This window comes from Falco peregrinus, chromosome 3, assembly GCF_023634155.1.
Source record: "Falco peregrinus isolate bFalPer1 chromosome 3, bFalPer1.pri, whole genome shotgun sequence".
In the NCBI taxonomy this organism is placed as follows: domain Eukaryota; kingdom Metazoa; phylum Chordata; class Aves; order Falconiformes; family Falconidae; genus Falco; species Falco peregrinus.
The window spans coordinates 60,181,784-60,195,026 of record NC_073723.1 but is presented as its reverse complement, the minus strand read 5'-3'; the positions used below and the strand labels follow the sequence as shown (position 1 = coordinate 60,195,026).

Below are 13,243 nucleotides of genomic sequence, written 5' to 3'. Positions count from 1 at the left end.
AGTGGACAGCCTAGAGCCCCTTGAGTCTCCTGCACCGTAGCGGGCTGTACAACAGGATCTCCCCTTGAGTTGGGATGGCTCTCAAGGTTACTCCTTGATGCTGAGAGATTCCTTGCTGCAACAGACTATTGGTAAGTGATTAATAGTGTGTTAAACTTTGAAATCTTAGCTAAGTGGTATAAAGGGTTGATTGTGCACATACAACCCTTTAGATATAAACCATTGACCAAGTCTGAGACTAAGTCTGGATCTAGCCACACCTAAACACCCTCCTGGGAAGGAGTTTAGAACACAACGGGGTCCTTTCTGAACCTCATGACTCAGCGGGAGGGTCTTCCTGATTGTCCTCTGTACAGTAAATAATCAAGTGTGCCTTGTCATCAAATCTTGTTAAACAACTGTTGCATTTACTATGAAACTTAGTTAAATCACTGTTTTATACCAATAAACATATTGATGCTTCTTCTTACAAGTGAAGTGTGTCACTCCATCCACAACAACAAGTACTCTATGTTACCTTGTTGTCTTTCCACAGTGATGATCAGATGTCCAGTGTACAGTAAAAAACTGTGATTGCAGGTCATGGGGGAAGGCAAATGACAAAAAACCCAAAACAAAACAAAAAACCCAACCAGGTCAAAAATTTGGGTTAATCTCTTTTGACAGCATATAAAAAAGATATTGTAATAGTTTCCATTTATTAAATGCTAAGGTAATCCTTTAATAATGCAGGACAAAGACACCTATCAAACTGCATGAGTATGTAAGTATGCAGTAAGTGCTGGTCTGAGAAAACCCTTCTCTTGAAAGAGGAAGAATGCAATCATTGTTTTATTCTCCTGACTAATAGACTGTGCTTTCATGCAGATTGCTGAAAATCATCTTATTATTAATTGTAAGTGTGATTATGCTTGATTGCATTGTTCCAGTGTTTCACCAGACCAGTCAGGAATTTCCCCAGCTAACACAGGCATTGTGTATTTTGTGTAATGAAAAGTCAGCCCTGCGCCCCAGCAGCCTGAGGTTATGCTGGGAAGCAGCAGGTGCATCCCCAAAAAACAGGGGGAAACACTGATGTCATTAAAATTGTAAAATATCTGCTAACTAGTCGGGGTCTGTGTGACAGTGGCTCCTCGTGGTTGGCTAATCCAGCTCATGGACTGCGTGGACCAACTCCATTTCACAGACACCCTGTCCCCATGGCAAACTGTCCGCCATTCCTCCCTGACCACTTCTCGACTGAGCTGGTTTTGTGTCGCCAGAACTCTCTGTGTCGCCAGACGTCAGGACTTGCAATGAGCAATGCAGATAAAAGGCATGAGCATCTCTCTCCTTGTTGAAAAACCTTTGCACAGAGTTGCAAAAATGCTGGTATCAAGTTTATTTTTGAACATCTACAATTTTAAATTACCACGGCTAAAAAATCTCTCTAGCACCTACTGCCCCAGAAGAAAAAAAAAAAGACAGCGGAAGCCATATGTTATTGGTGCATTCTAATGTTCTCCTCCTACAACAAGCGCTTTGGCATGCAAGTAATGTACTTTTAATATCACTTACAATAAAAACATTTTCCAACCCTCTGTCCAATATATTTTGTCATTATTTCTCATAGATAAGTGTTGTCCTGCTGACTCAAAATAGTATTGCTAAGGCTTGAAGAAAAAATAAGCTATTTTATGAACTTGTATTATAAAATACACATCCCCATCATTTGCTGTAGACATTCACACAAAAATGTTTAAACAGTAAGACATTGCTAATCGTAAAACAGTTGTACTCAGATATCTCATTGCAGCTAGGGCCAAGCTGCTTTGGGATGGCTTCTATCTCAAAGAGCTTACATTGCAGAGAGCAACAATGTAAGCTGAGGCGGAAGGCCATTAAAAAAATAATGTTTGCAGTGGGTTGAGGGAAATGCTGCACTGGTCTTACCTTTCAGGCAAATAGTTTGGGAAGCAGTCTAGGTTAGCCTTTATGTGGCTTTGTGTTCACAAATAACAGACACAGTTTTTTGCTGTCATTTGCTGTTGTCGTGTAACAACAAATCAAAAGTGAAGGCAAATAACATGGTTGAATAGTTCCTACTTCTATTTAAGCCAGCTGAGAAGTCATGCACAGAATATTTAGATGCAACTGGGTGACACCTGCCCCTGAGCACACTTCATAACCTGAGGGTGTGACCATCACAGACTTCCTGCAACATGTCACAACTGACCCAAGAGTATTTCACAGTGTCCTCTAATTTCAATCCTTTTGCAAAATGCAAATAAATATATATATATATATTTATAAAGTGGTTGGTGTCATTAATGCCTCAAAAATAAAAATCTATTCATAGAGAATGTCAGTAAGAACTGAAGTGAGATAAACTAGTAGTTCCTTCCTTTCTTCGTGTATGTGAAAAAGCTTGTTCATCTTAAAGTATTCATTCCCTTCACCTTTCAATCACCAGATTTCATAGTTGTGTATTTCCTTCACCCCAGCAAATGTTCCCAGCAATGCGTATCTCTGCTATAATTAATTTTGAAAGAAGAACAGACACGCAAATTGCCATTCGCTCTCAGTGGATTATCTAGACTCAGGCTTGCTACACAATGAAAAGTTGCCTCTTATTCTACCATATATCAAATAAGCTGAACAAATCTAATACACAGTGTGGATTCACTGTGTTGATGTAGGCCTGTAAGGATTTCAAACATATTTTTCTCATTTAGGATGATTTCTTATAGTTCATTCACAGTGCTGCTCTTTTCTTCTGCATCGGTTATCAAATTATCATTAATCATACCAGAGTCTCCACCACTAAGCATATCAAAATCTCCACTGCCATGGGAAACAAACAAACAAGCAAAGTATATGGGGCTAAGATAAGACACAACAAACACTGAGGCCAGTGGCCAGACTGAGTGATGGTCCTACAACTTTCCGAACTACTGATTAAGATGAAGCTATGAATTCCAGCAACAAAGACTCAGGAAACCTTGGCATGTGGCACAATATACTGTGAAGCATGTGTACAAAATGTACATCAGCTTTTATTTTTAGGAATGTAATAAATTAGCTAATTAAAAATAGCTAAATAAGCTACAATTACATAGGCTTTCAGGCTAGAGGCACTGCTATGATTGGAAGCCATTCTTGCTAGCAGGAGATAGGTTAAGATGGCAATGATCCCTCAATACTTCTGTTACTCTGTGTCTGAGAAACTGTGAAGAGAAAACAGTGGGGGAAACTTGAAGCCTGTGCAAAATGTCTCTCTCTTATGCTTGTAACACTCCTCCTCTAAGAATCCTTTCCATATTTATCCTTGTGATCTTGTGCTCAGACGCCAAGTAAGGGCCTTCTCTCTGATTCCGTTTTGTAGGGTCTCTACGCTGGGAACTGCAGGTCCATGGCTGGAACCCACAGATGCTACAGTATTTCAGATAAGTACAGCAAGTACTTTAGGTTGTCCTTTGAATTGTTTTTGGACCTTGGGCCTGCTGAGTGCTGAGATATATTAATTTGGCTACATATCTCCTGGATTAGAGCTGACATATCCAGCCAGCCTGGGGTGGAACCTATTCAAGCAGATACACCAAAACTGATGTCATTGCTGTACTGAAGCACGTCCCAAGAAGGACCACATGAAGGTTACCATCTTATGCTCAAACAACCTAGCAAAAGTAAATATATGCTTAAAAAATAGTGATTTTTATGTAGATAAACAGGGAGAGGAGAGGAGAAGTAGAAAGGGGAAAAAAGAGAAAGGGAAAGGGAAAAAGGAGATGGGAAAGGAGAAAGAAAGGAGCAAAAAACCCTAGTTCCAATATCCTCTTTTAATTCCTAATAATTTAGTTTCACCACAGTTTAAAGATAAATGCACGGCACCATGCAGAATGTTATATTAATAAAGCGGGAGCTGAGCCTGCAAGGAGGGCTCAGGAGTCAATGGAAACACAGTTACAAATTAACTCAGGCAACCAGTAAACCAGACCAGTAAGAAAGCTGCCTTTTGCAACTATTCCGCTTCTGGGAACACAAAAATCCATAAATGTTTCATTAAAGCTTGCAACGCCTTTGTTAAACAAGAAGAAGAATTGGAGAAGAATCTGTAGGATAGGTAGGGATATGCAACTCGGCAAGGTAACTTGCTCTGAGGGATTCAGCCTCCCATTGTACAACTGGTCCTTAACACGTACAGCAAATTAAGATCAGATTGCTAGCTACTGCGGAACACCACCTTCAGCAGCTTTTCATCCAAGAACATATTTCTTATTTTCCAGGATTTGGCCTCACCTACAGCACATTTTGCTAAGAGTAATTTGAAAACTGTGAATGGATGTTAGCGTAATCACTCAAAACTTTAGCAATGAAAATATGGAAAAAGCTGTTGTATAAAAAGATAGCTAAATAGAATGGTTTAGTTTGACAAAAATAGAAAATATGACTCAGAGAAAAGAGCTCTTTGCCCTTTAAAAAAATCATTCTCGTTCTTCCCCTTTCTCTAACACAGGAACCTTTCAGGAAGAGTCTGGTGATGCTGCATTATTGATGTGATACGGGTCTCCAGTGGAAACAGATGTGGTATGTTTGGTTTTCTCTGATAGTCTGGGCTGAACACAAAGCAAATTACTGAACATCAGAAGATTGAGGTTCATTGAGACCATTCAAGATACACTTTTTAAAAAAAAAAAAAAAGTTCTTAAATAGCAAACCTTTAATTTCAAGCCTGTTGAATAACCAAAATTTATGTATGTACTAAAAGAAATGTGTCCCAAGTGATTTTACTCAGACAAACTGCAAATGACATTAAAATGCATATGTGCAGCTTTAGGATTTGTTTGTTCTCAAACCAGGCACTGATAGTTGGGGTGAAAGACATGGAACAGCACAGTCTGGGGGAACACAGAATCACAGGGTTGGTGAGGCTGGAATATATACAATTTAACTGAATAGGCATAAAGTCACAATTTTCCCAAACCGTGTTGGATCCTTTACTTTTAAAAACATGGTTTGACACCATGAACACTCTCTTTCTTGCCCCTCGGTTTCTGGCAGGCCGTTTTACACACAGCATAGTCTTCCCACGCAAGAGCTCAAGCAGCAGCAGAAGAGGGCTGGTTTGGCCCGGGCTAGGTCACACTCCAGCTTCAGGAGGAATCTAAAGCCAGTGTACAAAAAGGCACCTTCGGTCTACCCACCCCGGAAATCCACGTGATGTACGTTAGGAGCAAACCCCAAGCCACAGGATGAGTTCTCAGTATTTACCGAGATACCTGCCTGGGATTTGCCTCTCGAGCTCATGGCACACCCGTAACAAGACTAGACTAAGGCAATCAGCAGTAATCGCCTCTCATGAATAAGAGTGGCAGTGTGATGGGACACGCTAGATTATGTCTCACTTAGGTGATTGCTTCATTTCAATCAGTTTTCATGAAGCAGCTCAGGAGAAAACATCGTTTCCCGGTCTCTGCTGAAAATGAGAGGTCCTGGGTGACACCACTGACATATCTCAGCTGCCACTTTCTTCTTTCACCCTCTTTCTTCATCTTTCCACCTGCTTCTTGGCTTCCTCCCTTGCCAAACTTGGGGGGGGGGGGGGGGAGGGGCGGTAACAAAGGCGAGGGGCCGTGGCTGCCGAGGCATCACCGTTGGGAAGGTGTAGGATGTTCTTCCCACTGTTGAGCTCCAAAGCCTGGGGCCTGGCAGTCCCTGGGAAGGCTCGGGGAGGACGGGACCTCCCGACCTGGGGGAGGAAGCCGAGGGCAGGCTGCACCGCACCGGCGGCCGGCCGGCGGGCAGGACAAGGTGGCCGGGCGCGGCGCGGCGCGTACAACATGGCGGGGCGAGGCGCGGCCGGGCAGGGCGCTGGGGGCGGGGCCTCCGAGGGCGGGGCCGGCGGGGCGGGGCGGGGCGGGGCGGCGCGGGCGGGCGCAGGTGCGCAGGTGGGGGGCGGGGGGAGGCGGCCGCGGCCATCCTGCCGCAATTTCCCTGTGTCACGGCTCCCGTCTCCTAGCAACGGCGCCGAGTCCGGCCGGCAGCCGCGGCAGCCGCGCACCGCCCGCAGCGGCGGCGGCGGCGCAGGCAGCGGCTCTGCCGGACGGCCGGCTGCGGGGCCAGGGCGGGCGGGTGCTGCGGGGGGCGGCCCCGCGGCAGGCAGGATGCGGCATGGCGAGGGGGCAGCGCTCCCGCGGAGCTCCCTGAGGCGGCCGGTGGCGGCGGGGCCGAGGGGGCGCTCGGCCCAGACCCGCCGCCCGCCCGCCCGGGGCCGTGAGGGGCGGTGAGGCGGCGGCGGCGGCGGCGGGGCGGGCGCCGCGAGGGGATGCCCGCTCGGGCTGGAAAGTTTCTTCCCCGCGGCGGCTCGGCCGCTTCCCGCGCGGACTTCTCCCCGGTCCTCCTCGGTAAGTGACCGCGTCCCTCCGCCGCTGCCATTTTGACCGGCGGCTCCGTCCGCCGGCCACCCCCGAGCGGCGCTCCGGCCGGCGGGGCTGGGCGCCCTGCCCCGACAGCGGGGAGCTGCGGGGCCAGCCCGGCCGGCGCGGCGCCCCCACCCTGCCCGCGGGGCACCCGGCGCCGCCAGCGGCACCCCCGGCCGGCGCACCGGGGCCGGAGCTCCGCCAGAACGGTGCGCGGCGGCCACTGCTCGGCAGCCGGAGCCCGGCGAGCCCCGTCCGTGGCGCCCGAGGGGCGTGGGGGGGTTAACCCGGGTGCCGTTAGCCCTGTTAAGGCTGTTTGCGGGCTTTACCGAGCGAGGTCGGGGCAGCGCTCGGGGGATCGCCAGCGGGGCCGGCGGCCGTGGGCTGGGGTGCGGGCGGAGGTCGCGGTCAGCTTGTGCGAAGGGTGGCTCCAGCCCCTGCCGGTCCCGGGCGGGTTTGTTGCGTTGCGGCCACTGGCAATGGCCGGCGGCCCGACGGTGCCTCCTTCGCGTGCCGAGCTCCGCGTTCGCCGTCGCCAGAACGGAGCGCCAGGCGACGCCGAGCTGGGAAGGCTCCGCGGAGCCGGTTGTCATCGGGTTTTGCTGTGGCAGAGGTGATGGGGTGCTGGCTATTGGGGCAGCAGAGATCAGAGAACTGACAATTTGAGGAAAGTGTGCCCCGGTAATTACACTTCTGCATCGACAAAGAATGCTCTTCCTGCCTTCTGGTTTTTTGGTTTTGTTTTTTTTTTTTTTGTTTTTTTTTTTGTGTTGGTGTTTGGGGTGGGTTTTTTTCTTAAATAAATAGTTCGGCGATTGGAAAGAGAAGGCAAGTCTCTGTCCTTTGTTTTGAGCGTGCAGCGTCTCGGAGAGTAATTTAACAATGTCCTGGGTGACACCACCCTTCTTTTTCTGGGGAAAATACAAACGGAGTATATGGGACAAAAAAAAATACCGCATCCGTGGCAAATCTGGGAATAGAACAGAAAATAAATGAGATTTAAAAGCTTAATGGGAGAAAGGGAGCAAGGTTTTGGGGGTGGGGGTGGGGGTTAGGTGCTTACTTAATTGCCTTCCAGTGCATTTAATGGAACTTTGTGAATCATATTATATTTGGTGCTGTCCTCTTTTGCTCCCTCAAAGAAAAAATAACTGGACACTCAGAGAAAGCGGGGAGGGGATCCTGCTTCTCTGTAGCACGAAGGATTATCTTCCAAAAAGAATTGCAGTAGTGCAGGAATTGCTCCTGCACACTGCATTTTGTAGCTCAGATTGCTGGAACAGAGAGGTGACTTCTGATGGGCCAGTAAAACAAAAGCCAAAAATGCTCAGTGTTTAGTCCCCTGCCCATTTCCCTATGAGCAGCCATTGCCATTTCCCCAGGTGACTCCTGAGGCTTTGTTCCTCCTTTAATAAGATTTAACATGCCAGCTCTTACCCACCAGCCACCATCTCCCTTTTCTCAGGGAAGGGGGGGTAGGGGTGGCAAATTCACTGCTGTTACATAATGTTACCTGGAGCATTGCACATGTTCCCAAACCAAGAATGCCTCTGGACCGCAGATGGGAGATGAATTTCTGTAATATTGCAGATCAAGTGCAAATGGCCAGGAAGAAACTTTCACAGAGCACCACATTCCACTGATCAAATGTTTCCTTTGCACGTTTCGCAGTAATTCCTTTCCCACTCACTTAAGCAAGGCAAGTAATACGTTTAACCTTCCCCCCAGTAATGTGTAAGTCATGTACTGAAACAAATGGCATCTATAGTACAAATATCCTGCTTTGATTTGCCCCATCCCCTCAAATCCTGCGTGACACCACTAAGCACAGCCAGCGTGCAGTGTAACCCCGGATCCTGTTAGGGAGTAGGGGCTCAGCATCCTCTGAGCTCTGGCGCTTTGCAAGCCCCTTCTGGGACCAGCAGGGTCATTTCTCTGTTTACACCAGCAGATATCACTCCCTCTATCGTTTACCTGGAGTGTAAAGAAATTAATTAGCTGTTTGGCAAGAATGTAGTGGGGCACATGGCTGCTTCAATGCTGTCAGTCTGCCGGTCTCTTTCTCATACATGGGAGCTGTGTGGGCAAGGGAGATTGGTCTCTTGGTGTTAACTCCTGTCCCGCTTGTTGAGGGTTTTCATTAGCAGGAGTTTGAATGAGGAACAGAAAACAGAAACACCTTGTGCTGCAGGTCTGCCGCTGGTCCTCATCCTCTTTTCTTGCTTCCACTGCAGGAGCTGGAGCGGCCTTAGGGGGCAGTGCTCTGGGTAGCCAGCCATGATCGCCACTGGAGGCCTCCTGAGGATCTCTGCTAGGAAACAGGACCCCTTGCGACCCCAAAGCCAAGTCCCCAAACGCAAACGCAAGGCCAAAAAGAAGCGCAAGAACGACGTGGTCGTGGTGAAAGGCAAGCTTAAGCTGTGCTCCCTCTCGGGGCTCATCGCCCTCTGCGGCATACTGGTACTGCTAGTGGGCATCGCCTTGGCTGTGGTAGGCTACTGGCCAAAGCCCAGCCAGGTGTACAGAGAAGGCAGTTTCACTGGGGGCCAGCAGCTGGCACCGCAGGGTGGCACCCCAAAAAAACACTCCTGGAGCCAGGAAGGGGCACAAGCAGGGATCCATCCAGAGCCACCCACCAGAGCCAGCACCTCCACCACTGCTACCACCCGGGGGTCCCTACAGTCGTCCCCTACTTCCTCATCCCCCCAGGCCTCGGTGGGTTTCCTTTTCCGACTTTTCTCGAGCTACTTGCATTCAGACAAGCTGAAGGTGCTGGGCCCCCTCATCATGGGTATCGGCATCTTCCTCTTCATCTGCGCCAATGCGGTATTGCACGAGAACCGTGACAAGAAGACCAAGATCATCAACCTGCGTGACCTCTACTCCACTGTCATCGATGCCCACAGCCTGCGGGCCAAGGACAGAGGCGCCCCAGCCTCAGCCCCTCTCAATGGCTTTGTCAACTACGTGCAGTCCCGGGGCCTGGAGCTAAAGCCTGGCAGTGAAGGCCTGGGTGCTGCAGCCATGCTGGCCAAGAGCTCCTGGCCACCAGGACTGGGCGTCTCCCTTTCCCCACCGGACCTGGCATCCTCGCCACGGTGTTCCTCCTTTTGCACCCCACCGCCGCCACCCAGCCTGGCTGAGGCTGTGTACAGCATCTACCAGGAGCATGCTGCCCTTGCTGGCCGCACTGTCACCAGCCCACCCTGCAGCCCACCAGAGAGCTGGGGCCGGTGCAGTACAGCCAGCTCCATTGTTGGCTCTTCGCTGAGTGCTTTTGCCCTCCTGCCTTTGGCGCCGAACGGTGGAGGGGGAGGCTGGTGGAGGCCCCCAGGTGAGCGGGGAGCTCAGGAGATCCCACGGGGGGAGTTTGAACTGAGCCTGACTGACCTCAGCAGCAGCCACATCAAGGGAGGCTGTGGGACGAGGAGGCACAAGCTGGTCCTCAGGCGGCAGAGCACCAGCTGCTTGCCTGATGCCAGGCGTCCCCTTTTCCCTGAGCCACCTCAGTCCCCGGCTGTCAGCACGGGCCTGGACTCCAGCCTCTCAGTAAAGGCATCTTCTAGCTACTCCAAATCTCTGGATCTGGGTGGGTCACCGCCCTCAGCCCCTCCTGTCATCACTGGGACGGACTCCCAGAGCTCCCAGTTTGAGCCTTCCAGCAGTGATAAGGGCTACAGCCACCTGGAGGTGGCAGGCACCTCCTTGGAGTCAGTTGCCAACACCCCAGCCAGTAAAATCCAGGACTGTGTGGAGGAACCAGCTGAGAAGACAGACCCTCTCAAGGCTACCAGCAGAGAACAAACAGGGGAGCAATCCCAGCAAACTCAAAGACAGTACACAAATAAAGAGAAACTCTTTATGATTTCTAGGTCGCATGCTGCATTAGGGCTGGAGGATGGGGAACTGGAAAATACTGGCATCTAAACAAAACAGAGAAGGCACAAGGACACCTTGCAACCCTCCTCACCTTCCCCCTTTCTCCATCTCCTTGTGGACTTACGAAAGAGATCAATATCCAAAGAGATGCAGTATGTTACCCTTGAAAATTGAATTCCGTAAATCCTGTAGATGACTTCAGGAAGAAAAAGAAAATCCCTTCTGTCTGATCGTGATTGTATGTTCCATGCAAACCAAATTGTATTAAATATCCACAGTCCAGCAAGTTCTTTGGATCAGATTAATACAATTTCAGACAGTATAACTGTGCACTTTACTGTTTTGATTTCCAAGTGCCCCTTCTTCTCTGATTTCTTTCTTGCTGATTTGCCACTAACTGCTTGAAAACTGCAGGCACCTTTATAAGCTCAAGAGCAACGTGGTCTTCAGATCAAGAAAGCCGAGCTCTCTCTTTGTTTTGGTTCAATCACTGAAAAGTTTGCAAGGCCTTAAGTATGACGTACCTTGACAAAGAATGAGTTTGTTTAAATTCCGGGAAAAAAAAATGACAATTTAGAAGAGATTAGAGCGGAACAGAGCTCTGATGATTTATTTAAAACCATTACATTCCTGAATCCAAAATACCTGCTACTACATGATACTTTATTAAGTATTATTACACATGTATTGACTAATAGCATTAAAAGATATTTTTTTTTTTAAATAAAATATTTACAAACAAAACTGCCACACAAAAGTCCTTTATTTTGGTAAGTAATTACAGATATCGGAAAACTTTTGTGTTTATATTGTGAGAAATTATAGAGATGCTATGAGGCCAGAGGTTTGCTTATGCTTTCAAGCGGGTAATTAATAATTTAGGAGTAATTTCAGAGTAAATGCTGGTTCAGTCTGAGAAAACACACTTTAATTTGATCAGCAGATTCTGTCTCTGTTTCTAACAGTGCTGTGTGACAGCTGAAGAATTGTGAGATTTTGACATGCTAAGGAAAAAAAATTTAAGGAGTTTTGACCTATTAAAATTAGACTTTTCATGAGTAACACATTAATCTCAAAGTGCAGCATATTCTTTCTGGATTTTTTACTTCCCTGATAACTGTTGCATTAAGCGTTTCTGCTGTTACAGTTCCTATTCGTGAATGCATGTGCATAAGCTTCATTTTGAAGTCCTGTCAATCTCATAGCAGTTGGCCCTATTGAAGTCAGCGGAGGTTTCTCACTGACTTCAGCATGGTGAGGATTCCTTCCTGCGTGAGGAAAGCATCAGGTTTCCCAAAGGCTGGAGATTGCCTTGTCTGTAGGCAGATTTTTGGTAAATTGATGATCTGTTTCATTTTTGTAGCTGCAGCATGGCAGGCACTCTTTTATTTTGCTAAAACAGCTTTAAGCGCTCAGAAGATTTTGTCAATATCTCAGATTTTAAATATGTATGTGGCATTTCACTACTACGGGAAGAGGAATTGACATTAAACAAATACAATGTGTAGGCAGGCAAGAGTCTTTCTGTTGCAATTAAAATTTTTCTTACAGTTTCGTGTTTTAAAATGCTTAGTTACATATTTATCTACTTACATTACAATACATTGCAAAATGGAATATAACTATCACTAAATGCAATTGCATTTAGTAATCCAGCAAAATCCTTTCTTAAATAAGGCTAATTTAGAAGAAAAATAGAAAAAAAAAAAAAGAACAATTTGCCATGTCAGAATCTTGAAACTGGAGAAGCAGAAAGTGCTTGTTCTCTGGAGCAACAGAGACATCCGGGCGGCAGTATCTTTCCTCCTGTCAGTGGCAATGAGTGCATTGACAATAGGAACATCAGTGTGGCATTTTTTTCTATCAAACTGCTAGCACAGAGCTGGCAAAAATATCTTGTAAAGCTGCCTGGACTGGCATGGGCTGGATTAGGTGCCACATGAAGTGGCGAGCAGGCAGCTCGGCTGGTGCTGGCATTTGCACAGGTCTTTCCTTTTAGTTCCCCATGGGCGATGCCCCTGTACATCTGATCCTTCTCCTGAGACTTCCAGCAAGATTTATGAGATGATGTATCTGAGCAGTGTTACCTGGTGCTGGCAGAGATGTTAGTTATTGATACAACTGAAGACACCTTGTTTGTTACCTTCCATTTGGTACCTTCACAGAGGTACAAGGGAAGAGGCAAGTCATGTGTGCTACTTACTGGGGCGTGGGGTCCTTGTGAAGATGTGGCAGGGGGCTGTTATATTCTGAGAGGGAGAAGCAAATGCTTTTTTAAATATTCCTAGTCAATCTTTAGTCATCTGAATTTACAGTGTGCTCGGGGAAAAAACAGCTTTAAAAAAGCCCCTGGGTGCTCCTTAGATTGATTTAAAACAAAGCAGCGCAGTAATTCTGATGATGATTAATTTACTGCAAAGCTTCCTGAATAATAACATTACAGCAGAATTTGGGTTTAATAAATAAAATTATAGCTTGTTCCTGTGTTGCCAAAAAAAGGTGTGAAACATGAAACTGGATTTTTTTATAACAGCAGCTAGAAGTGATTTGTAACATAGATTCGTAAGCAGAGAAAGCTGCCTCTCTCTGTTTGCAAGTTACCAAAAAACCTGTCAATATTTTTGAAAATTTATTAATTAAAACTATTTGTTCAGCTGCTTATTCAGTGGTGGAGTTGGGAGTCAGAAACTTTTGTTTAAATTCAAGATGGACAAGTAGGTTTAACATGCCTGTGTGTTGGAAACAGCTAAGAAATTCAACCCCCGTGCACCAGCTGTGACTGCTGTAAGTACCATTAGCCCTGGAGAGAAATGCAGCAGCTGGTAAGGAGCTGAGCCATTGCTGGTGAAACCACCAAGTGATGGGAGTGCCAGGGTTTGTGCATTGACCCGTTTTGAGTCTCTCGCAGGTGGTCCTGACCCTGCTCAGGACTGCCAGGCTCCCTCTTGGCCATCATTTGTACATCC

General features: G+C 47.4%; 1 protein-coding gene across 1 annotated transcript; it reads left to right on the top strand.

Annotated features, from left to right (window-relative positions):
* Positions 1-5,968: 5,968 nt before the first annotated feature.
* TMEM200C (transmembrane protein 200C) lies at positions 5,969-11,020 on the top strand. The gene is made up of 2 exons (XM_055801045.1): positions 5,969-6,383; positions 8,633-11,020. The coding sequence occupies exon 2, from the start codon at positions 8,676-8,678 to the stop codon at positions 10,323-10,325; it is 1,650 nt and encodes a 549-aa protein (XP_055657020.1). The 5' UTR covers positions 5,969-6,383; positions 8,633-8,675; the 3' UTR covers positions 10,326-11,020.
* Positions 11,021-13,243: the final 2,223 nt, after the last annotated feature.

Coding starts and splice junctions, on each gene's coding strand:
- TMEM200C (XM_055801045.1), top strand. CDS start 8,676: ATGATCGCCACTGGAGGCCTCCTGAGGATCTCTGCTAGGAAACAGGAC.